The following is a 26260-nucleotide window of genomic DNA, read 5'->3' as shown; positions in this document are numbered from 1 at the left end:
GCTTACCGAGTTTTTAAGTGCACCAGCGTAAAAGGTCCCTAAGGCAGGTCTCACGCCACTCTGGCAGTAAAATTGTTTTCAGTATTAATCTTAAAATTGTTATGAAGGAAATAATACCCAGAAAAGATCAGCAGACAGTGAACATTTTAGTGATTCCTCATACTGGAGGTTGGTGGAAATTTTGCCACTGCTCACTACTCAAGGAACCCCTAGCAACCTCTTTATGAACCCTGTGGTTCCACAGAACAGAAGAAGATTTAGAATGGTTTCCCTGCTAAGAAATGCGCTGTGCAAGAAAAGAATCAGTCATCAATTATTAAACAATCACATTTTGATGTTAAATGATTTTTTGATTTGGAAATGTTGAGAGATATGTATTTGTGTATTCCTCCTAGTTTTTGGCTTTAATTTGGATTAGTCTTGAAAAACGATTCTGTTGAGACAACGCCCAAAGCTAACCAGTAGATGGCAGTGTCAGATCTAGCATTGCTTGCTAGGGTACATGTACTATGTGTATAATAAAACAATCTTAAAATAACTAATGTGTGTCTTTTATTTAAATGAACATGTTTCACTCTGGAGAGGTGAAGTGAAAACTTAGGGCCCATCTGTAAAACTTTTAAGCAGGCTCACTTATGTTTCAGATGTATATTTTCAAAGCAGATCCTAGGGTCACAGACCCCTGGGTGCAGAAATATCTCTGGTGCCCCCACATGGGCGTGGTCATCTTACTAACACCTCCCCTTTACAAATGTTTCTATGGCAAAGACTCAAACACAGAGATGCTCTCCTAAGGAGTCTTTGTTACCCTGGGATCCTCCTATGATCTCGTAATAATAAACAAAATACAGGAAGAGAAGCAGAGTACTCTGGTCTCTCTAATGGGCACAGAGAGGGCCTCTGTTAGAAAGAGCCTCAGACATACTGCAGGCATACTACAGTAGATGGTCAGAGACTGCAGACACGATGCAGGACATGGTCAGAGACTGTGGAAATGATACAAGAGATGGTCAGAGACTGCAGACATGATCAGTGCGGCTCAGATGCAGCTTATCAGTGCCCATCTAAAAAAGAAGGTCATCAGCGACCACCAAATGCAGCCTACCAGTGCCCACCAAATGCAGCCTTATTAGTGCCCACCAAAAGAAGCCTTATCAGTGCCCACCATATGCAGCCTACCAGTGCCCATTAAATGCAGCCTTATCAGTGCCCACTAATTGCAACCTACCAGTGCTCATCAAATGCAATCTACCAGTGCCCACCAAATAAAGCCTTATCAGTGCCTACTAATTGCAACCTACCTGTGCCCACCAAATGCAGCCTACCAGTGCCCACCAAATGCAGCCTTATCAGTGCCCATCAAATTCAGCCTACCAGTGCCACAACGGCCACTGCCGATGCCACCAGGTGACATCGCCAGGTGGTTCCGCCCCTTATCTAAGAACTGTCAAACAGCGGAGCAGGTGGTCATTGGTTAGCCTTCGTCGTGGGCGGAGCTTTTTTCTCTTCGGGTCAAGTGGTGGCGGTGGGCATCGTTATTGACGATGGGTCTACATCGGGGGTCAAAACCTGTGTGTTTTTATTTATTTTTTTACACTTTTTTGTGAATGCGTAGGGGTACATATATACACATGGGGAGGGCAGGATCTGGGGGCCCCCTTTTTAAGGGGCCTTCCACATTTTGATAAGCCCCCTGCCCGCAGACCTTCTCAACCACAGCCCAGGGTGGGGCCAAGGTGCTTTGGGGTGGGGGGGACTCTGCATTCCCCATGTTGAGGGCATGTTGCCTGGTATGGATCAGGAGGGGGGGGGGGCGCACTCACCCGTCTTACAACTCCCTTTTTCTGGCCAGCCAGGCTGCATGCTCGGATAAGGGTCTGTGATTGGGAACGGTCATCAGTGATGTGTCACATGTAGCCACGCCCCCTAACAGTAAGAATCACTCCCTAGGGAACACTTAACCCCTGCAGCACCACCTAGTGGTTAACCCCTTCACTGCCAGTGTCATTTTTACAGTAATCAGTGCATATTTATAGGTGTCAAAAGTGTCCGATGTGTCCGCCATAATGTTGCAGTCATGATAAAATCGCTGATTGCCACCATAACTAGTAAAAAAAAAATTATCAATAAAATGCCATAAAACAGTCCCCTTTTTTGTAGACGCTATAACTTTTGCGCAAACCAATCAATAAACGCTTATTGCGATTTTTTTTTTTTTTTTTTTTTACCAAAAATATGTAGAAGAATACGTATCGGCCTAAACTGTGGAAAAAAATGTTTTTGATATTTATTATAGCAAAAATTTAAAAATAATGCATTTTTTTCAAAATCGTCGCTCTTTTTTTGTTTATAGCGCAAAAAATGAAGATCGCAGAGGTGATCAAATACCACAACAAAAGGCTCTATTTGTGGGGAAAAAAGGACTTCAATTTTGTTTGGGAGCCACGTTGCACGGCCGCGCAATTGTCAGTTAAAGCGACGCAGTGCCGAATCGCAAAAAGTGGCCCGGTCATTGACCACCAAAATGGTCCGGGGCTGAAGCGGTTAAGGACACAGTGGCTGGCCACTGTGCAGTGCACAGTGCATGGTGAGGTGCTCTGCTTTTTTCCCCCCGCAAATTCAGGTGTTCGCCCAACTAGCGAACAAGGGATGTTCAGGCCAAACTTACGCTCGGTCCGCACCATTCGCCCAACACTATTGATAACAACACTCAAAACCTTTCATATAACAAAACTGCAGTCAGGATGAGTTTAAAGGCTTTGTTAATAGATTGTTTTCCCCTCCTGCATTCTCCTTCCCTGATGATGACCATATGGTGGAAACACATTTGGTGAAGTCTAGGCTTGTGACGTCGTCTTGGTTTCTGCATACTGAGATTTTCCCATTTACCTCATGTGAGTGGATTACTGCAATAAATGTTTATGATTTTAAGAGTTGCTGCACTATGAGTCTACTTCATATGCCATATGAATGGAGACATAGCAGACCTGAGTAGTTCTTGGAGATATTGTGGCTGAGGCACAATTGATCTCTTTTCATCTGTCTGGAGACATATCAAACCTGAATTGCTGTTTGGGATATTGTGGCATAGCAAAGCACAACTGATCTCTGTTCAGTTCAGCTGTTTATTGAGATCTCTCCCATCTGGTAGAGTGTTTGAGCACTGGTGTCATTCACTGGGACAGCACTTATCATTCGGATTGATTCACAGTTTGACACTGTCAACGTTGGGACTTTTTTGCACTCTATTTCACATATATGGACTTTTTATTGATCTTGTTTTTATGAATCTTCAGCATATTTTTGCACTAATTCTATTATACTAATAATAAATACATTGTTGTTGTATGACATTAGTATGACAGCGCACAAATTTTGAGCGAATTATAATTGGTTACTTTGCTGGTTGTAATATCTATTAGGGGAGTTTGTGCATCAATGGAATTTAAAGATATTGGTAGGTAAACTGTTCAAATATAAATTTAAAACATGTTATCTGTTTGGTTTGGAGTACAGATTTAACAGCATCCCACCCAGCCAATATATATAAAGAGCCAGGTGGGAGCTTCTCCATTCTAAGTGGATGTACCCGTATGTCATTTAGAACGGGTGCCCACGCCATCCTGTGATGGCTGTAATCTTCGGATACAGCCCATCACAGATTGGGATATGTGCGCTCTGATTGGCCCTCCCGATTACTTGATGGCCGTATCTAATTACAGCCTTCACAGTGTAAACAAAGACAGGTGTCTCTGTGTCGGCTCTTCCTGCTGAGCTTAGTAAGAACCCCAATGCGGGGATGCTGCAGCCTATGCTTACAGCTCTCTGTGTAACTGATGATTTTACACAGAAAGCTGTCACAGATAGGGATGAATTCAATGTTCGAGTCGAACTGCACAGTATAACATGTTATTAAAAAAAAAAAAAAGTGAAGCCATACAACCACTTTAACCACTTGCTTACTGGGCACATATACTCCCTTCCTACCCAGGCGAAATTTCAGCTTTCAACACTGTCACACTTTAAATGAAAATTGCGTGGTCGGGCTCCCAAACAAAATTGACGTCCTTTTTTTCCCACAAATAGAGCTTTCTTTTGGTGGTATTTGATCACCTCTTCGGTTTAATTTTTTTGCACTATAAACAAAAAAAGAGCGACAATTTTGAAAAAAAATCAAGATTTTTTACTTTTTGCTATAATAAATATCCCATTTTTTTTTTTTTACTTTTTTTTTCTAATTTTAGGCCGATATGTATTCTTCTACATATTTTGGGGAAGAACAAAAAAACGCAATAAGCGTATAGTGATTGTTTTGCGTAAAAGTTATAGCGGCTACAAAATAGGTTATAGAATTCTGACATTTTTTTTATTATTTTTTTTTTTACTAGTAATGGCGGTTATCTGCGATTTTTATCGGGACTGCAATATTATGGCAGACACATCGTACACTTTTGACACATTTTTGGGACCATTCACATTTATACAGCGAACAGTGCTATAAATATGCACTGATTACTGTATAAATGTGACTGGCAGGAAAGGGGTTAACACTAGGGGGCGAGGAAGGGGTAAATGTGTACACTGGGAGTGATAATTACTGTGGGGGGAGGGGACCGATCTGTGTTCCTATGTACAAGGGACACAGCATCGGTCTCCTCTCCCAGACAGGACGTGGAGATCTGTGTGTACACACAGAGATCCGTGTCTCTGCTCAGTCACTGCCAATCGCGGGGACATCGCGGACGCCAGGCACGCGCATCGGCCTCTCAGTGACCCGCCCGGCACACGCCGGCGCACACGTGCCCCCAGTGGCCAGAGGACTCGAGGCCGTAAAAAGATAGGCCTCCCGGATCTATAGAGCCACCTTGTGGCCGTCTTTTGACTACGGCCGGGTCTCAAGAAGTTAATGGTGTTTGTAAAAAATTATTTATTCATAGAATACGCCATAATCTCCTGAAGAAGCATCTTGTGAATACGCGCAACATGTCGAGCTGAGCTGCATTATGACACACCGCCTCTTTAATTTTTATGCCATTGCATTGACCATTGGAAAGTGACCTATTGGTCTCCTATTCGAAGTATACTATATATAATAATTAGGTGGTGTGTTATTCCTGTTTCAAGGCACATTTATGAATAGCCAATGAATTTTAATGTTATTTGTTTTGTATGCTTTTTGTAATAAAAAAAATAAAATACATATCTGTATCATGCATATAAAGTCCATCATCTGCCAAACTTACTTTCTAAAATCCAATTTATCGGGACTTGGCATTTTCTATCTCTTTTTTTTTCGTATCCACAGTACCACTCTGTGGTGATACGATCTCCAATTGTTTATAACTGAAGAAATTACACTTTTCTACAATGTAAAGTAGTGCGTGTACAGCTTGTATAAGGCCGGGTACTCACGACCAAACATGTACGATGAAAGCGGTCCGTCGGACCGTTTTCACCGTACATGCCTGCCAGAGGGCTTCTGTACGATGGTTGTACACACCATCGTACAGAAGTCCGCGCGTAAACAATACGCGGGGCGTGTCCGCGTCGTCGCCGTGACGATGACGCGGAGACGTGGGCGGGCCTGCCATTTAAAGGCTTCCACGCATGCGTCGAAGTCATTCGACGCATGCGAGGGACGGCGGGCGCCTGGACATGTACGGTAGGTCTGTACTGACGACCGTACATTTCCGAGCGGGCAGGATTCCAGCGGACGGTTTTAAAACACGTCCACGAATATTTGCCCGCTGGGAAAATGCCCGGCGGGCAAATGTTTGCTGGAATTCGGCCCGCTTGCGCCTACACACGACCAAACATGTATGCTGAAACTGGTCCGCGGACCAGTTTCAGCATACATGTTTGGTCGTGTGTACGGGGCCTTACAGTGTAAGTTTGCTGTCCCCTCAAAATAACTCAACACACAGTTATTAATGTCTAAACCACTGGCAACAAAAGTGAGTACACCCCTAAGTGAAAATGTCCAAATTGGGCCCAATTAGCCATTTTTCCTCCCCAGGGTCCTATGATTTGTTAGGCCTCTTTCACACGGGCGGATCAGTAATGATCCGCCCTGTGCACCTCCGCTTGCTCAGCGGGGATCGCTCCGTTGATCCCCGCTGAGCCGGCGGATGACAGGGCGGTCCCCGCACACTGTGCAGGGACCGCCCTGTATTTTTTCCGCTCCCCCCTATGGGGGGATCAGATGAACATGGACCGTATGTCCGTGTTCACCCGATCTGATAGACGGATGGAAAAGTAGGTTTTTCCTCCGTCACACTTTGGCGGATCGGAACGGGTCGGATGTCAGCGGGCATGTCACCGCTGACAACCGCGGCTCCATAGAGGAGCACGGAGCGCCCGTACAGGTCCGCAAAAAAAAATGATACTGGTCACTGGAAGTTCAACATGGCACCTTGTGGCAAAGAACTCTCTGAGGATCTGAAAAAAATTATTGTTGCTCTGCGTAAAGATGGCCTATAAGAAGATTGCCAAGACCCTGAAACTGAGCTGCAGCATGGTGGCCAAGGCCATAAAGAGGTTTAACAGGACAGCTTCCACTCAGAACAATCCTTGCCAGGGTCGACCAAAGAAGTTGAGTGCACGTGCTCAGTGTCATATCCAGAGGTTGTCTTTGGGAAATAGACATATGAGTGCTGCCAGCATTGGCACATGGGTTTAAGGGGTGGGGGTTCAGCCTGTCAGTGCTCAAACCATATGCTGCACACTGCATCAAATTTGTCTGCATGGCTGTCATCCCAGAAGGAAGCCTCTTCTAAAGATGTTGCACAAAAAAGCCCCCACACAGTTTGCTGAAGACAAGCAGACTAAGGACGTGGATTACTGGAACAATGTCCTGGGGTCTGATAAAACTAAGATAAACTTATTTAGTTCAAATGGTGTCAAGCGTATGTGGCAGCAACCAGTTGATCAGTACAGAGACAAGTGCATCTTACCTACAGTGAAGCATGGTGGTGGGAGTGTCATCGTCTGGGGCTGCATAATTGCTGCCGGCACTAGGGAGCTACAGTTCATTGAGGGAACCATGAATGCCAACATGTACTGTGACATACTGAAGTAGAGCATGATCCACTCCCTTCAGAGACTGGACCACAGGGCAGTATTCCAACATCATAACGACCCCAAACACAACTCCAAGATGACCACTGCCTTGCTAAAGAAGCTGGGGGTAAAGGTGATGGACTGGTCAAGCATGTCTCCAGGCCTAAACCCTATTAAGCATCTGTGGGGCATCCTCAAATGGAAGGTGGAAAAGCGCAAGGTATCTAACATCCACCAGCTCCAAGATGTCATCATGGAGGAGTGGAAGAGGACTCCAGTGGCAACCTGTGAAACTCTAGTGAACTCTATGCCCAAGAGGGTTAAAGAGGTTGTATACCCTCATATCCTACTTGCACCTACAGGTAAGCCTACATTAAGGCTTACCTGTAGGTGCTTGCAATATCTCCTTAACCTATATGGTTAAGGAGATATTTGCAGAAAAGCAGGCACCGATGTCTACGGTGCATGCGCGCCGTAGACAACGGCGCAGGCGCACTGAGCGCACCGGCTCTTGAATGGGAGCCTGCTGGAAATGTGCGCATGCGCGGGGACCGTGTCGATCGAGAAGTCACGTGCCGATCGTAAAGTCACTCCGGGTATCATGGCGGCAACGGAGGATGTGTCCGAGGACCGCTGCGGTGGCTTCGATCTAGGGTAAGTAATTGATAATGAGCTAGTATGCTAGACATACTAGCTCATTATGCATTTGCCTTGCAGTTTTTTTCTTTTTTAGGGGTATACAACCGCTTTAAGGTAGTGCTGGAAAATAATGGTGGCCACACAAAATATTGACACTTTGGGCCCAATTTGGACATTTTCACTTAAGGGTGTTCTCACCTTTGTTGCCAGCGTTGTCACATGAAAAGATATAATAAAATATTTACAAAAATGTGAGGGGTGTACACACTTATGTGAGATACTGTATATTTTATTATTTATTTCAGGTACTTATATAGCACTGTCAATTTATGCAGAGCTTTACATATACATTGTACATTCACAAACATGTCACGCTTTAAAATTCCACACGCTTGTGAAATGGTGCCAAAATTCGGTATTGACTGTATATATATATATATTAATACACTGCTTGAAGTGTATTATATACTGTATACCACCGAATGCACTATATATATATATATATATATATATATATATATATACATATATATATATAGTGCATTCGGTGGTGTACAGTATATAATACATTTCAAGCATTGTATTAATATATATACAGTCAATACCGAAGTTTGGCACCATTTCACAAGCGTGTGGAATTTTAAAGCGTGACATGTTTGGTATATATTTATCTGACGCAACACCATATTTTACCCAAAAATTTAGTATTATATTCTCTCTGTGTGCAATAAAATTAATTTAAGTGTATTTATACGTTAGTGTGTAAAGATGCGTTTAAAAAACTGCTGCGCAAATACTGTGTGACATAAAAATGTGCAAAACTCACCATTTTATTCACTAGGATTTAGATATAGATTTTTACTTGTAAACAGTGTCAGAAGAAGGCATGGATAAGGCCTACAGGTACTCCTTGGATGTTGCGCCTCTCTATGTGACTAGGATATGAAAAAGTCTCACCCATGTGGTATCGCCATACTCAGGACGAGTAGCAGAATGTGTTTTGGGGTGTAGTTGCAAGTATGCATATGCCATGTGTGAGAAATAACTTTATGAAAAAAACTTTTTTTTAATTTCTTTGTTTTCCAAAGAATTATGGGAAAAAATGTAAATTTTTAAAAACTCGCAATGCATCTTACTAAATACCTTGGATGGTCTAATTTCAAAAAAGGGAAAATTTGGGGGATATTTGTACTGTCGTGGCATGTTAGGGCCTCAAGAAATTAGATAAGTCATCAGTACATCAGGTGTGATTTTCAATGATTGGCACCATAGCTTGTAGACTCTATAACTTTCACACAGACCAAATAAGGCTACTTTCACACTGGGGCGGGGGTGGATGTGGTATCGGAAGCAATTAGGGGTTCGTTAGCCCCCAAGACCTGGTCAGGTTACTCAGCTGCTTGGAGAAGTTGGTTGTCATTTGCCAGCAATGGAGGTTTTAGTTTCAGTAGACCATCTGAAGAGACTATGTTGGCCTTCTTGTCCCTGGTAATGCGACAGCACCTTTCAAGTAGTCATGTGACGAAAACACTGGCTGGCATTTCCTTTTTCTTTAGGCTGATGGGTTTGCAAACTTGTACGTCTTATTTCTCAGTAAAACAGGCACTGAAGGGTTACATGAGGACGACTTTTGTCTCGAATACAAGAAGACCGGTGTCTCTTGACATCCTCACAGTGGCCTTTGCAGGGTTACACAGGTTGTTTGCTTCTCAACCGATGAAGCTTTACTTTTTTAAAACAGCCTTTGTTCTCACATTTTTTGGTGCATTCCGCATCTCGGAGTTAGTGCCTGTAAATAAGCAAGGTAGTTCTGGAGGAGAGTGGGCCGGTCTTGATGATCAACCTGGGCGTGTGGGGACTGTTACTTATATTTAAATATGTGGACTGCTGCTCAAGTTCTAAAATCTGAGCAGAAAGAAAACTTTTGTTGAATTTATGCGGTTATGTGATAATAATAAAAGAGTTATGGAAGATACATTGTTTAAACCACTAAAGGTGCCGCGGCCAATTTTTTGCCAAACAGATGTTTTGTGTTTTATTTAAGTATTTGTATCTAATGAAGGTATTTGGTTGAGTGGGTGTAGCCTACAATCTCATTTGAAGTCAACACCTTGAACTTGTTGCCGTGTTCCTCAAATCAGTCCTCCGTCTGTTATTGCTCTTGGGTCCAGTTCTAATGCCCAATTTAGGTGCTTTTGGCTGCAGACACGGGTCAGCATGGCCACCCTGACTGGTCTGCGGCTACACAGCCCCATACACAACAAAATGCAATGCACTGTGTGTTCTGACACCTTTCTATCACAACCAACGTTATCTTTTTCAGCAACTTGAGCTTTTTCTATTAAATCAGACTACATGGGCTAGCCTCCACTTCCCACGTGCATCAATGAGCTTTGAACGCCCATAACCCTGTTGCTGGTTTTCCTTCCTTGGACCACTTTTAGTAGGTCCTGACCACTGCAGACTAGGAACATCCCAAAGAGCTGCAGTTCTGGAGTTTTTCTAACCCAGTCATCTAGCCATTACAATTTGGTCCTTGTCAAATTCGCTCAAATCCTTATGCTTACCCATTTTTTTCTGCTTTAAACACATCAACTTCACTTGCTGCTTAATATATCCCATGGACTTTCAGATGCTATTGTAATGAGATAATCAATGTTATTCACTTAATCTGTCACTGACCATAATGTTATGGCTGATCGGTGTATATATCCTTTAATGAATAGCAGCAAAAGAATTTATAATTTTTACCTTCTGCATATGTTGGATAATTATTAGATCAAATGCAGTGTGAAGAATAAAGAACAAATTGGGTTTAGATCTATTTTAATGATTCTTCTCTAAGGGTCTTGCTACACATAGTAATGGCTCTGGAGCCACTATGATCATATTTTGGCCTTTCATTTTCACTAATTTGATATGTGTTTCACCTTGAATTCCACAATACAATCTAGGTATACAAAATATATGTAATGAGGACCTACCCAAACTATTTCTATCCAATCAAGCAGGTCGCTTGAGCTACATAGTGGTTGGCATACTTAAAGCAGACTGTAGAATCAGATTGTAAAGTGTTTGGTAAATTAGGATGTTCAGAGAACTATAGCTGAGCGCAGCATCTGAAGATTGTGGTCCTTCAAGTAGTACTGCAAGTCTCTGTCCTTCTGAGACTCCTGCTCTGCCTGCTGATAGAACTGCTCCAGCTTGCTGGAAATTCTGCGCTTGGCTCCTGACTGTAGCTGCTGGTGCCGACGCCATTCTTTGAGATCTGCCTCTTGCTGTCTCTGCTTTGCTGCTATCTGGCTACCCGTAATTTCCTGGAAAAGAAAATCCTTGTATCAGTAATGTGTGTTTAATAGAACAGAAGATGGAGCTACCAGGAATGATAAAAGGGGGAACAATGAATAAAGTAAAATAAATGTTAGTAAAAACATATGGGCTGCCACTGGTATAACCTATGGGGGGATGCTGCTGCTAGCACCTACCCCTAAAATAAATCATCCAAAAGGCAAAAAGTGCAGTAAAACCTCTAACAAGTAATGCATATATAAAGGAAAATATCAAATAAAGAAAGGGTTCCTCTTCATACAGTTCATTCTATGATATTAGATTCTTTAAGTCATTAATTTTTGATGTATGTAAATGTAAAATGTATGTAAATGTTTTATAGTATATGATGTGTGTGTGTGTGTGTATATATATATATATATATATATATATATATATATATATATATATATATATAATAGCACCCCAAATGCGAAAGGGGTTAATGCCGTTTAGGATATTCCCTTTCCGAACACAAGGCAGCTACCGACACTCCACAGTCAGGCGAACAAAACCCATAATAATAAATCCCCCTAATAACGAGACACAGCTCTGTTTTTAGGTTTCCAGCAGGTCTGACACTTTATTGAAAAACTACAACTTTTATACACCTTTGACCAGACCCAATTTACATGAGCTAATTAACTACAGCTGATGACTCATACACATGACCTTTAGGCTTCCCAGACTGGCTGTCTGCTAACTTACAATACACATTATCATAAATACACCTTCACACAATTACAGGGTCAATTAGCACAAGCACAATTAAAGATCCTCAGAAGCCATCCTAGATTAATTTACATCACAACAACAGACAGACAGGTGGGCTGGATTTGGTGACATTAGCATCTAACAGTATGTGTCCCAACATTATGAATGAGTCACTCTTCTAATATGGCATATATCCTGGGAGATATTGGGGATAAGTATTACAGAACCATTTTAAAGCAATCCAAGACATATTCTGAATGTCCATTATTTTCTGGCTCATACTTTCTAAGAGCTTCTGGGTTCCACGGGCCCTCCCATTACAATATATATACACACAGTATATATATATATATATATATATATATATATATATATATATATTGAGGGAACCATGAATGCCAACATGTACTGTGACATACTGAAGAAGAGCATGATCCCCTCCCTTCAGAGACTGGGCCACAGGGCAGTATTCCTACATGATAACGACCCCAAACACACCTCCAAGATGACCACTGCCTTGCTAAAGAAGCTGAGGGTAAAGATGATGGACTGGCCACGCATGTCTCCAGACCGAAACCCTATTGAGCATCGGTGGGGCATCCACAAACAGAAGATGGAGGAATGCAAGGTCTCTAACATCCACCAGCTCAGTGATGTCGTCATGGAGGAGTGGAAGAGTACTCCAGTGGCAACCTGTGAAGCTCTGGTGACTTCCATGCACAAGAGGGTTAAGGCAGTGCTGGAAAAAAATTGTGGCCACACAAAATGTTGACACTTTGGGCCCAATTTGGACATGTTCACTTAGGGATGTACTCACATTTGTTGCCAGCAGTTTAGACATTAATGGCTGCGTGTTGAGTTATTTTGAGGGGACAGCAAATTTACAGTTATACAAGCTGTACAATCACTACTTTACATTGTAGCAAAGTGCAATTTCTTTAGTGTTGTCACATGAAAAGATATAATGAAATATTTACAAAAATGTGAGGGGTGTACTCACTTTTGTGAGATACTGTGTGTGTGTATATATATATATATAGATAGATATATATCTATCTATATATAAATACACACACACACACCCAACTCCTCCAGGTAGGGGGTGCACATGTGTGCCGCTGGTGGCTCCCTCCTGCTGTGATTACACACAGCAGGAGCTGATCAGCAGGTACTGTAGCGTCGATGTCCTCTGGCACCCACCGATCATCTGGCATAGAGAAAAAAATGGCAATCTGCTTATGCAGATTGCCATTCTGACAGGAGGGAAGGCATGGATTCTGAGTGTCTGCAAAGCAGGGACTAGAATCCATTTCTTCCCCTAGTAAAATCACCTCCCACAGTATAGTAAAACACTGTCTAGGCACACATTTAACCCTTTGATCGCCCCTAATGTTAACTTCTTCTCAGCCAGTGTCATTAGTAGAGTAACAGTGCATTTTTTTTAAGCACTGATCACTGTATTAGTGTCACTGGTCCCCAAGAAGTGTCAGAATGTCCACCGCAATATCGCAGTCCAGCTATAAGTCGCTGATCGCTGCCATTACTAGTAAATACAAATATTCCATAGTTTGTAGATGCTAGAACTTTTGCGCAAACCAATCAATATATACACTTATTGGGATTTTTTTTACCAAAAATTTGTAGCAGAATACATATTGGCCTAAATGTATGAAGAAAATTGATTTTTTTTCACTTTTTCTATTGGATGTTTTATAGCAGAAAGTAAAAAATATTGTTTCATTTTCAAAATTGTAGCTCTTTTTTTGTTTATAACGCAAAAAATAAAAACCGCAGAGGTAATCAAATACCACCAAAAGAAAGTGCCATTTGTGGAGGGGGGAGGGAAAGCATAAATTGTATTTGGGTACAACATTGCACAACTGTGCAATTGTCAGTTAAAGTAATGCAGTGCCATTTCAGAAAAAATTGTCTGCTCATGAAGGGGGGTAAAACTTTAAGGTCGTTAAAAAAGTGGATGTAAACCCGAAAACTTTTATTTATTTTTTTGATGTCACAATGTACAGTTTAAGATTTCCTATCATCTGTGCCCAGTCTTGCCACACAGAGTTAATCCAGCTCTGAGCAATCCTCTTTTATTGTTCAGTGAAATAAAACAGACTTACAGAGATAAACCTGAGTCCGTTCCGCCCCCTTGCTGTGAGTGACAGGTTATTTACATATCTCATGCACTAGCCTGGAGACAGGCATTATTTTTTAATTCCCACCCCCACTTCTTTTCTGAAGTCATGTGGTTGCTTTTCTGGATTTTGACTGGATGTTAGTGATCATAGCAGAATTTAGTGTAAGAAATACATAGGAAAAAATGCATGTTGACAGGGGAGTGTAGAGGAGGGCAGGGAGTCCACTGACATCACGATTCCACCCACAGAGCTCCAGACAACAGATCCACCCACAGAATCTGCAGTTATTCAGTTCTTATAACAGTCAGAGGGGAAACATTTGACAGGTAAGGATACATGCAGGAGGCATCTATATCCTTATAGATCAGCACTATGCAGTAGTTTAGAAAGGATGAGAGTGGGTTTACATCCACTTTAAGCTATTTCTAAATCTGGTGGTGGTGATGGTAGTGTTTTTCTAGTATAGTAATGTAACCACCTTGTAAACTTACCTTCTGTCTCTCTTCCTGTTCATGGAGCTTCCAGCTCTTCTCCACCTCTACGCTCTCTCTCTGCTGCCGGAGATCTCTCCAGTATTTCATTCTGTCCTCATCTTTCCTCCACTCCCTCTCCCTATCTTCATCCTTCTTCCTGCTCCTCTCTTCAGTCACTGCCCTGCGGGTCTCGGCCTGTTGGACCTCTAAGCCCTCTTGGTTCTGTCTCCTCTCCAGGTCAAGTAGGATCCTTTGCTCTGTATACAGCCTAAACAATAGAATATGATCTTTAAAGCAAAACTCTGGAAAATATAAGCCAAATACACAGGGTGAAGTTCAAACGTGTAGATTGTTTTGCCTGCCAAAGGCTGTGTATAATTCTTTACAGACAGTCATGTGATTTACAGACATTTTCCACATTGCACAGTTGACAAACTTAATTTCTTATTTTTTAATTAATCTTCCTAGTTCAGCAAGTCAGCATCCAGCGTCACTGCTCTGTACCCAGACTGCTCATGGTTCAGTGAATCAGCAGCATTGTGTATATAAATACCTGCAGAAGCGAAAAAAGGATGTGTGTACGGGTGGCTGCTGTTGTTAAAATGGGGTATATACCTCCATGTAAAGTGTGAAAATTATAATCACGCTGCGTTACCCTCTATTGTGCACCTAAATTACTGAGATAGAGTGAATCAATTGTAAATCATATGCAATTATACTGTATATATCAACTGGGTAATGATTAAAGCGGGGGTTCACCTTATAAAAAATTTCTAACACTACATCCAGCCCAGTTCTGCAAATAAAATTACACTGACCTTTTTTTTTTTCGCCGTAGATAGCGTTTATCCTTAGAATTCACCGCGGCTTCCGGCTAGGGAATCCCGCGGGAGTGGGCGTTCCTATTGACATGGCAATTGATTGACATGCTAAACGAGGGCGCATATAGCGCGCCACGACTTCCCAAAAGAAGCTCGGGTCGGCTCGGCTCTATTCAGCGCCTGCGCACCGGCGCCAAATAGAGCCGAGCCGACCCGAGCTTCTTTCGGGAAGTCGTGACGCGCTGTATGCGCCGTCGTTTAGCATGTCAATCAATTGGCATGTCAATAGGAACGCCCACTCCCGCGGGATTCCCTACCCGGAAGCCGCGGTGAATTCTAAGGATAAACGCTATCTACGGCAAAAAAAAAAAAGGTCAGTGTAATTTTATTTGCAGAACTGGGATGGATGTAGTGTTAGAAATTTTTTATAGGGTGAACCCCCGCTTTAAGCACAAGATGTATGTGTGAAACGTGTCTATGTGACCTTGTGTTGGTGTCTTTGGTGTTATCACTTTAAACAATAAAAGACCATCGGAATTCCTGGATGTGCAGCCATTTCTTTTCTTAAAAGTTCGACATTCTACTTCAGGTTATCATCATACACCTGGAGCAGCGGCTCTTTTTCTTTGTATAACCTCCTAAAAACAAAAGTTATGTGCAAAAATGTGCAACACAACCAAGTAAAGTGCTTTGTGCTATAAAAGGTGCTAAAACTTCATAAAAGTGCATCATCCAAAAGTGCTATAAATAAAGTGAGAGTTCAAATAAAAGCTTCAAAGACTCTTGTTATTTCTTCTTGCAACAAAGTCACTGTGCTTGTGCAAAGCCACTCCCAATTTCACACCAAAGTCCTTGCACCACTAGTGCCCCCTGCTAAACTTACACTCACCGGATGGTGTTGACCACCTAAGCTTATACTTAGGAAGATCTCACTGCACTTTAATTACTGGTCCATAGATCAATGGCCAATGTTCAATCTCCCATATGTTCCATATCCTCTCAGGTTTTATTGATGTTCTTTTCAGCACTGGGGAGATTCACACTCTATATGCCCTGGAGACATGGGTCACTGGTACTGAGTGGTTCAAGGACTTTGGTGTGATATTCAAAGTGGAGTGGATTTGCACTAGCAGTCTCTTTGTTGCAAGAAGAAATTACTTTGAAGCATTTACTTGGTTGTGTTGCACGTTTTGCACATAAGTTGTGTTTTTGTGAGGTTGATGTGTACAGTAAAAAATTGTATAGGTGCACAATAGACAGTAGTACAGCTTGCTTATAATTTTCACATAATTAGCATCATTACCTTTGTCCTATGAGAAAAATGCTGCGCCAGGAAGCTGAAATAGTGACAAACTGATCTGTGATAAGTAAAGGTGTGCAAGTCGCAAGAAAGGTTGGCCAAAATGACAAATCACTTGATAAATAAACTATATACTGTATATAATAACACACACACTATATGCCTCAACATCACACCTATTTGAGCTTGTTACACATACAATTCTAAAACTATGGGCAATATGGATTTGCCCCCTCCCCTTCCTTTATTATTAGTATAACAGCCTCCACTTTTCTGGGAAGTCTTTCCACAAAATTGTAAAGTGTGTCTGTGGGAATTTCCGCCCACTCATGCAAAAAGCATTCTACACAAGACGACATAGCTAGCAATCAGTGTTCCATTTCATCCCAAAAGTGTTCAGTATTGTTGAGGTCAGGGCTCTGTGCAGGCAGAGTATCTCCTCACTAAAATGGTTAAACCATGTCTTTATGGATCTGGTAGCCAAACAGCCACATGGACACCAGAAGAAGGGACAGCCTGCTCTTCAGTGAAGAATATAGGACACTTTGGGCTTGGCATATCATGTGATCACCAATTTCAGTAAGTAAAATGGGCTTTTATTTTAGGACTTTTAAAGCAGCACAGCAATTAGTTAGGTGGGGGATCTGCTTTAACAGTACCCTTCACTGGAAACAGTTGAACACAATAATTTGGAGGGTTGTCTCCATATTTCTGGCCATATAGTGTAGGTGTGATGTCAACTGTCCACACACTTTTGGTCATACAGTTTATGTCAACCATGTATTCTACTTTGGTGTTCCAATTAAAATATTAAGGTAAAATGGACAACACACAATGGGATTGATTTATTAAAGACAGATAGACTGTGCACTAGACTGGGCATTTGCTCCAGAGTTTAGTAAATGAGGGAAAGCTCTGCTTACTTCCATCATCCAATTATGTGCAAGCAAAAATTCTGTTATTGTTATTCTTGCATGTGATTGGGTATTCTTTCCAAAGTGAAGCTTCATCTCATTTAAGCCTGGTACACACGGGCCGCATTTCGTCTGAGATTGGCCGTATCAACTGAAACCGGCCGACATTCGGCCCGTGTGTATAGTAGCCTTCCAACAGAAGCCAGTCGAACATCCGGCTTCTGTAGAACGGGCATGCTAGAAAAACATCTGCTCGGGTCAATTTGGCCTGCGTAATATATCTCAACAGCCTTCCTCTTTGGTTATCCAGACCATGTTTCTATACCGGTCCTTTTATACTCCTTGTCTCCTCTTCCGTTTGAATAGGCTGCCCTCTGCTGTTTGTTCAAGATGTCCCTCTGCAGATGGTAAGTTTTATAATATGGTATGGCAATGCCCGCCTATTAGAGCGTTTTGGTCCAAAGTCACTGCTTTCATTCGTTTAATTACTAAAATATCTAATATATATAATCCTTTAAAGCGGAGGTCCACACAAAAATGGAACCTCTGCTTTTCGGAACCCCCCCCCCCCTCCGGTGTCACATTAGGCACCTTTCAGAGGGGGAGGGGGTGTGTGTAGTTGCGCCACTCCCCCTCCCTGCTGTCTTCTGGGAAACACACAGTACCCAGAAGACAGCAGGGACCATTGAGAATGCGCAGCGCGACTCACACATGTGCAGTAGGGAACCGGGAAGTGAAGCCGCAACGCGGGGGCATTCGAGAGATTAATCGGCTTCGGCTGCCGACATCGCGGGCACCCTGGACAGGTAAGTGTCCATTTATTAAAAGTCAACAGCTGCAGTATTTGTAGCTGCTGGCTTTTTTTGTAAAATATTTATTTTCATTTTTCAAAGAAAAGAGGTATTGACAGTTGTACAAAGCGGCATTATCAATCAGACAGAAAGCCAATACAAAATAATAACAATAACCAGAGTAGGGGGCGACAGTGAGGGAGGGGAGGGAAAAGGGATAGTGGGCCAAAGGGAGGGGGGAGGGAATAAGGGAGAGAAGGGACTCTAAGGGAAGGTGCCTTCGGTCCGCGCTCAGGCAAACATTAAACCGGGAGCAGTGGCCCCCCGTAGAGCAGGGACAGGCGGACACACCACCCACCCGGGACATTCGATCCACGTGGGCGGGTCCTCCCCAAAATAACGGGGGAGGAGATGTGTCAGCTGCTGGCTTTTAATATATTTTTTAGGTGTCTATTTGGATATATTGATAACGACTCTCTCCCCAGAAGTTCCCAGCTCTTTCTACTCTTAGTTCTGTTTTATGTCCAAAAGTCTATAGCTATGCATTGGAAATCTTCAGCTCCTCCTACTGTGGCCTATTGGCTTAAGTTAATTAACAATAACATACGAGGCCAGGGGTTGCTCTAAGAAATTTCATAAGATTTGGGATCCATGGATGAACTCGGACCGTACTATACCACCTGATACCTAAGGTATTAATTGGAGCTAGGGCCCACTTCCTGACTTTTTTGATTGGAGCTAGGGCCCACTTCCTGACTTTTTTGATTGGAGCTAGGGCCCACTTCCTGACTTTCTTGATTACTATACTACATATATGCATTATTTTGTTGGTAACCTGTACTTTGCCTTCAGATGAGTTTGTGCATACCTCCCAACTTTCTGAGATGGGAATGAGGGACGCCTATCAGCAAAAGTATGCAGGCATAGGACACACCCCTTACCACACCCCCTTAAAGGAGAATTGTACAAAAACATACGATTGGTTAAACCCACAAGTGCTTTTTTACCACTACTATTCCTTTATATTGGCTTTTGGAATTTACAAATGCAGCAACTTAGAAATCAGATGAAAGGTTTAGCACTGGAAAACACTTGTTGATAGATAAAAAGTGCATTTTATATACATCTGTATAGATCAGACCAAAATGAGGGACAAATTAGGAGAATGAGGGACAGAGGGACATTGCTCCAAATCAGGGACAGTCCCTCAAAATCAGGGACAGTTGGGAGGTATGAGTTTGTGTCATATAGCTGTTCCTTTATTACCTGTTGACAGTGTACCAAATAGACATTCTGGGCCAGATTCACAGAAGAAATACGCCGGAGTATCTAGGCTGCAATACTTCGGCCGCCGCTGGGTGGAGTTCGCGTAGTTTTCCAGCGTTGGGTATGCAAATTAGCTTTTACGGCGATCCACAAAGGTTTTCGCGTTCGTTTCGTCGTCGCTAGTCGTTTTTTCCCGTCACAAAGTTACGGCTGCTTTAACATGGCTTAAATTTAGACGAGCCATGTTAAAGTATGGCCGTCGTTCCCGCGTCGAATTTCAAATTTATTTATTTTTTGCGTAAGACGCCTGGGAATACGAAAGTGCGTTACGCACGTCGCCGTTCAAAAAAATTACGTCACTTCGCGCAAAGCACGGCGAGAATTTCAAAACGGAGCATGCGCAGTACGTCCAGCGCGGGAGCGCGCCTAATTTAAATGGTACACGCCCCATTTGAATTAGGCGGGCTTGCGCCGGACGCCTTTACGTTACACCACGGTAAGTTTACACGCAAGTGCTTGGTGAATCAGGCACTTGCGCTGAAAACTTGCGGCGGTGTAATGTATAGACGATACGTTACGCCGCCGCAGTTATATGTGAATCTGGCCCTCTGTTTATACTGTATCATAATACCTGAGCAATGTTTGCTCTTTCCTCTTGCAAACCTTATGTATAATAAAGTTACCTAATTAGTAGAGTGAGCTCCTCCCAAGCTCTTCAGGTTTTTTTTTGTTCAGCCCGTTATGTTGAACAAAAAAAAATGATAGTGGGGGTTATTTACGAAAAACCAAATCCACTTTGTACTACAAGTGCAAACTACAAGGGAAAAGTGTACTTAAAATTGCACTGAAAGTGCACTTGGAAGTGCACTTGGAAGTGCAGTCGCTGTAAATTTGAGGGGTAAATCTGAAATGAGGGGAAGCTCTTCTGATTTTTATATCCAATCACATGCAAGCTAAAATTATGTCTTTTATTTTCCTTGCATATCCCCCTCGGATCTACAGCGACTGCACTTCCAAGTGCACTTTCAGTGCAATTTCAAGTGCACTTGTAGTGCAAAGTGGATTTGCTTTTAGTAAATAACCCCCAGTGTGTACCAGGCTTTACTAAGCTCTGGATCACACGTGTGAGTGCAACTGCACTTGCAAAGTGCACAGTATATTTACCTTTAGTAAATCAACCCCATGTTACAAGACTTCCATTGAACTACCAATGAAAGTACCCTACTGTTAAGCATTAAAAGCTTTATACTGTATGGACAATTCGATGGGTTACAATGAAGAGACATGGCAACCGGAAATAGCAATCTGCACCCCTCTGCCCAGCAAATTCAGGACGGGAGAAGAAGGGAGTAATGGATGTGTGATGGCACTGGAGTGTCAAACAGATTTTCGGCATAGAAAATAAATATTGTATTCTCTTGCAAAAATGACCTAGCCTGTGACTTTTGAGTCTGACAAATATCCAATAAGGACACATGTTATGTACCATTAATACACTAAAAGTAATGGCAGCAGAGTTGCTGGCAGCACATTTTCTACCTTCTGCTGTCTTGCAGTATGTCTTCTCTCTCTTCCAACTCTTTGAATTTCTCCTCCTTCCTCCTCTGTCTCTCTTCTGCCTGAATCTTCCATAGTTTGGCCTTTTCTGCTTCCTTTCTCTCCTTCAGCTCCTGGTTGCTTTGTGCCTTTACTTCGTAATTCTAAATGAATTAAAGAGTTAGCTATGAGTACAGCAATAGCAATATCACCAAGTCGGACAACTCATAGGGCCCATGCACACTGGGCTTAAAAAACGCTGCCCATGCAGGAGATTTGCATTTTTTTTTCTGCCTGTAGAAGCAGCTCAATGTTATTATAGGTGTCAACGCACATTAGGACGTTTACAGGCATATTTTAATCTCAGCATTAAGAGGCAGAAAAAAAAACTTCTGGATCATGTTTTTGAAAGGCGTTTTTGGGCAGAACAAAAGCTAAACGTGTGTACAAAAACGATATGAGCGTTTTTGTGGCAAGTGAATTGGTGGGGGTATTTTGTACAGTGTGCATGGACCTATAGACTCGGATTGTGAGAAAGAACAGTAGAGCCGATAACACTGAGCACAAGCAAAGGGCACAGGAAGTTATAAGCTCATAAAATTTCTAGCAGAATTAACAAATATTTTTTACATTTATTGAACAGTTATCAAAATGATTTCAATGGAAAGGCCGATTTTTTACACACATAAAATTCTGCATTTTTTTGCTGGAAAATTTCTAAAATTTTCCAAATAATAATCTATTTTCTGTAAGCAGAGTCCCTGTAGAATAAAAAGGTTGCAGTTATAATTTTATGTTGCATGACATTTGTACAGCTGTTTATAAAGCACAAAGGGCCAGATCCACAAAAGAATTACGCCGGCGTATCTATTGATACGCTGCGTAATTTTAAAATTCTTGCGTCGTATCTTTGTTTTGTATCTACAAAACAAGATACGACGGCATCTCGGGTCGATCCGACAGGCGTACGTCTTAGTACGCCGTCGGATCTTAGGTGCATTTTTTCCGCCGGCCGCTAGGTGGCGTTTCCGTCTAATTCTGCGTAGAGTATGCAAATTAGCTAGTTACGGCGATCCACGAACGTACGTCAGGCCGGCGCATTTTTTTACGTCGTTTGCGTTTGTTTTTTTCTGGCGTATAGTTAAACCTGCTATATGGTGGCGTACTCAATGTTAAGTATGGCCGTCGTTCCCGCGTCCAATTTTGAATTTTTTTACGTTATTTGCGTAAGTCGTTCGTGAATAGGAATTTGCATAGAATGACGTCACCGTCGTAAGCATTGGCTGGTTTCCGGTTTAATTTCGAGCATGCACACTGGGATACCCCCACGGCCAGCGCATGCGCAATTAAAAAAAACGTTGTTTACGTCGGGTCACGACGTATTTACATAAAACACGACCCCATCACACAGATTTGAATGCTGCGCCATTACACCGCTAAAGATACACTGCGCCGCCGTAACTTACGGCGCAAATTCTTTGAGGATTCGACAAAAAAAAAAAATTACGGCGGCGTAGTTTATCTTAGATACACTACGCCCGGCGGATTAATGCGCCGATGTACGTGGATCTACCCCGAAATTGAGAAAAAATCTACCATAACCAAAACTGCACAGAGTGATAATTTAAAAGCCTTTTAGGGCTATCAAATTAGAATTTTTTTTTTTAATTTTAAATATTAGCCCTATAAATAGTGTTCTCACTCTGACGACCACAGAGGAACTCGTCGTAAATGAAACATCGTTTTCCTCGACAAGTTCCTTGTTAGGCTTGTCGAGAATCTTGACAAGCTTTCTTTGCGTACACACTGTCAAGACAAAATCTCGTCGTTCTCAAACGCGGTGATGTAAAACATGTACGACGGCACTATAAAGGGGAAGTTTGATTCCACTGGCACAGCCCTTCTGAGCATGTGCGGGTTTCTAAGCATACACACGAACGTGTTTCTCGTCGAAAACCAGCCCGAAGAGGAACACGACAAGGAAATTGAGACTCCCGACGAGGAAAAAGAGAACTTGTTCTCTTTTTTTCTCATCGAGTTCCACTACAGTTTTCTCGTTGAAAAACATACACACGACCGTTTTCCTCGGCAAAAAAGCTCTGCCACCAAGTTTCTTGGTGGATTCTGTCGAGGAAAACAGTCGTGTGTACGAGGCCTGATACCTCACATTGCTGTTTATAAACCTGTGTGTACCCTTTGTGCACATATGCATTTGCTTATGTGTGAGGGGAGACAGGATTGCTTTTAAATGTTTTAAATATTTTATTTTATGATACTGTATTTATTGGCGTATAACACTCACTTTTTTACCCTGAAAATAGAGGGTAAACTGTGCCTGCGTGTTATACGCAGGGGGCTGTAGAACATTTTTTTCCTGAAACATCCCTCTTAAAGTTAGGGTGCGTGTTAAACGCCTGTGCGCGCTATACGCCGATAAATACGGTAATTACATTTTTTTAAACTCCTTTTAATTAATATTTTTTCATTTACGTTTATAGTTATCACCTGGGAGCCAACATGCCCCCCATGTGATAACATTGAAAGGTGACAGGTTCTCTCTATGGAGACATTAGGGGTTGATTGGTCCCCAATGTCACCCCTGCAGCTAATTAAGAAAAAAACATAAAACCATGCTTGAATAGCTGCTTCCTCAGCTACAGTGGTTGCCTCCGGGTTCTCTAGTGCCAGAGCACCGTCTCCCACTTGGCATCCTGACAACTTTTACTGCAGTCCCGGGCTTCCAGGAATCACCGGGGGGGGGGGGGGGTGACAGGTGGGGTGGCATCACCACCTCAGTGCTATACAGCCTCCTGCATTTTGTTATATCTGACTTGATAAGTTAAAAAATACCTGTTGCCAGAAATCTAGCTGTGCTTTCTGCCTGTGCTGTTTTTAATTACATTGTTTCCAGCTCTCTTTAAAGTGTAAGAGGCATTTTCCAAGTGTAAAATTGACAGTATGAGAACGGCAGGGTTTTGTAGCCCCCATCTTGTTTTGTTATGATACAGAAGGGTGAGTGAACATTGTCATAGGATAGGAAGTGTCACGATCACCAGGAAAAAATCAAGGGAAGAAAGAAAACTAGTGCAGCCACCACACCAAAAGTTTGTTAACCCCTTTGCGCCTAAGAGTAAAACAAATTTTAATACCTAAGCCCAATTTTGCAACTTTGACAGGTATTAGTAAAACCGTACATATCATCACTATTTTGTGCATTTAGGTGGATTGTGCCTTGTTTTATTCAGGATAAATTGGGCCTCCATTTGGTAGTAAATGTTAATGGACCTCACCTGATTTTTTTTTTATTATCGAAGGAAAAAACTAGACCAAAATGGGAAAAAATTGTTAAAAAAACATATATTTTTTTAAATGTAACTGTATATTTCTTTCTACTACCATAACCCACCACCAAAGAACAAACCAAAAATAAATGTCCTGCTCTTGACGATTACAGCGATACCACATATGTGTATGTAAGTTGTTAATTATTCTCGTTGTACAGTCCAGAAACAATAGTGCGCATTTTGCTTTTGCTTTTCTTTTATTCTACCTAAAATACACAGAGACTGACACTAACTGACACTGTACAAAAGTATTTTTCTCTTACTTTATTTAAATTTATTTATTATTATTATTTTATTTTATTTCTACACGCATTTTTTTTTTCTATCTCTGCAAGGACAGAGAAAGATAAAAAGGCCCGGATCCACAAAGAAGTTACGTCGGCGTATCTATTGATACGCCGCGTAACTTCTAGGATGCTCCGGCGTATCTTTGTTTTGTATCCACAAAACAAGATACGCCTGAAGATGGGCTAGATCCGTCTGACGTACGTCTTAGTACGCCGTCGGATCTAAGGTGCATATTTACGCTGGCCGCTAGGTGGCGCTTCCGTTGATTTCCGCGTCGAGTATGCAAATTAGCTAGATACGCCAATCCACAAACGTACGTCCGCCTGGCGCATTTTTTTACGTCGTTTCCGTAAGGCTTTTTTTGGCGTAACGTTACCCCTGCTCTATGAGGCGTACGCAATGATAAGTATGGACGTCGGGCAAGCGTCAAATTTTCCGTTGTTTGCGTAAAACGTTTGCAAATAGGGCTTTGCGTAGAATTACGTTAACCTCGAAAGCATTGGTTTGTTGCGGGTTAATTTGGAGCATGCGAACTGGGATACCCCCACGCCCCACGAACGGCGCATGCGCCGTTCAGAAAAAACGTCATTTACGTGGGGGTCAAGATGTATTAACATAAAACACGCCCACAACTTAGTCATTTGAATTGCGCGCCCTTACGCCAACACATTTACACTACGCCGCCGTAACTTACGGTGCAAATTCTTTGTGTATACGGAAAATACGCTGTAAGTTACGGCGGCGTAGTGTATCTGACATACGCTACGCCGGACGTAAAAATGCGCCGAGGTACGTGGATCTGGCCCAATGTATCTCCACAAAGCGAGATACGCAAATAGGCGGCCCCACGGAAAAAAGCCCAGTCCAGCGTGGCCACGTATTTGCGTACAGTTGGCATGAAGGGGTTAAGCTGCAATGTATTACATTTTTGTTTTGGGGTTTAGATAACATTTTGGAGAATCAGTTTCCGTTATAAATCATCTGAAAACGGGCCAAAATAAGATGTAAACTAATTTTCACCCTTTGGCGAAACAGGCAATATATGTGCATGAGCAAAAATTCAATTTTTTTTTAACCCACCAGTTTGAGAGGAGCAGAACGGGGTCGGCGCTCAAGTAAAGCTGATTCCATAGCCTTTCGGTCCTCTTTCATTGCCTGATTAATACGTTCCAAGGTGGTTTGGAGATGTGTCATGTTTTGCCTTGAGGGATTGTATGAGGAGGAAATTGCACCATCTAACAAAGAAATAACTATTAACAATGCGTTTGAAAAAGCCCTGTTCAGACTACACTGGATGCAAAGAAGAATCCAATTTGTGCGCAATCCATGGCTGGACTACCCTCCGGACACACAGGTTGTGGGACAGAAAGCAAAAGGCAGCTGTTTTCTTAAAGCTGGCCAGTTAGATTTTCTGTTAAAGGTTCATTTATAAAATAACTGTTCATCAGAGCATTCTTTCTTGCCATTACGGTGCATCCGGAAAGTATTCACAGCGCTTCACTTTTTCCACATTTTGTTATGTTACAGCCTTATTCCAAAATGGATTACATTCATTATTCTCCTCAAAATAATACAAACAATGCGCCATAATGACAACATGAAAAAAGTGTGTTTGAAATCTTTGCATATGTATTAAAAATAAAATAA

The 26260-nt window shown here is 42.2% G+C and overlaps 1 protein-coding gene across 1 annotated transcript in view; it reads right to left on the bottom strand.

Annotated features, from left to right (window-relative positions):
* Positions 1–10387: 10387 nt before the first annotated feature.
* The window catches only part of LOC120932895, a 60034-nt gene continuing 44161 nt past the window's right edge, over positions 10388–26260 (bottom strand). Inside the window, exons 9-12 of the mRNA XM_040345724.1 lie at positions 25694–25848; positions 20985–21145; positions 14372–14621; positions 10388–11015 (exon numbers count right to left, since the gene is read on the bottom strand). Coding sequence (XP_040201658.1) covers positions 10791–11015; positions 14372–14621; positions 20985–21145; positions 25694–25848 — 791 coding nt within the window. The 3' untranslated portion in view covers positions 10388–10790. The remainder of the gene's footprint in view (positions 11016–14371; positions 14622–20984; positions 21146–25693; positions 25849–26260) is intronic.

The sequence above is a fragment of the Rana temporaria genome, chromosome 3 (genome assembly GCF_905171775.1).
Source record: "Rana temporaria chromosome 3, aRanTem1.1, whole genome shotgun sequence".
NCBI lineage: Eukaryota > Metazoa > Chordata > Amphibia > Anura > Ranidae > Rana > Rana temporaria.
Note: the sequence above shows the minus strand (reverse complement) of the source record. Positions and strands in the feature narration are given on the sequence as shown.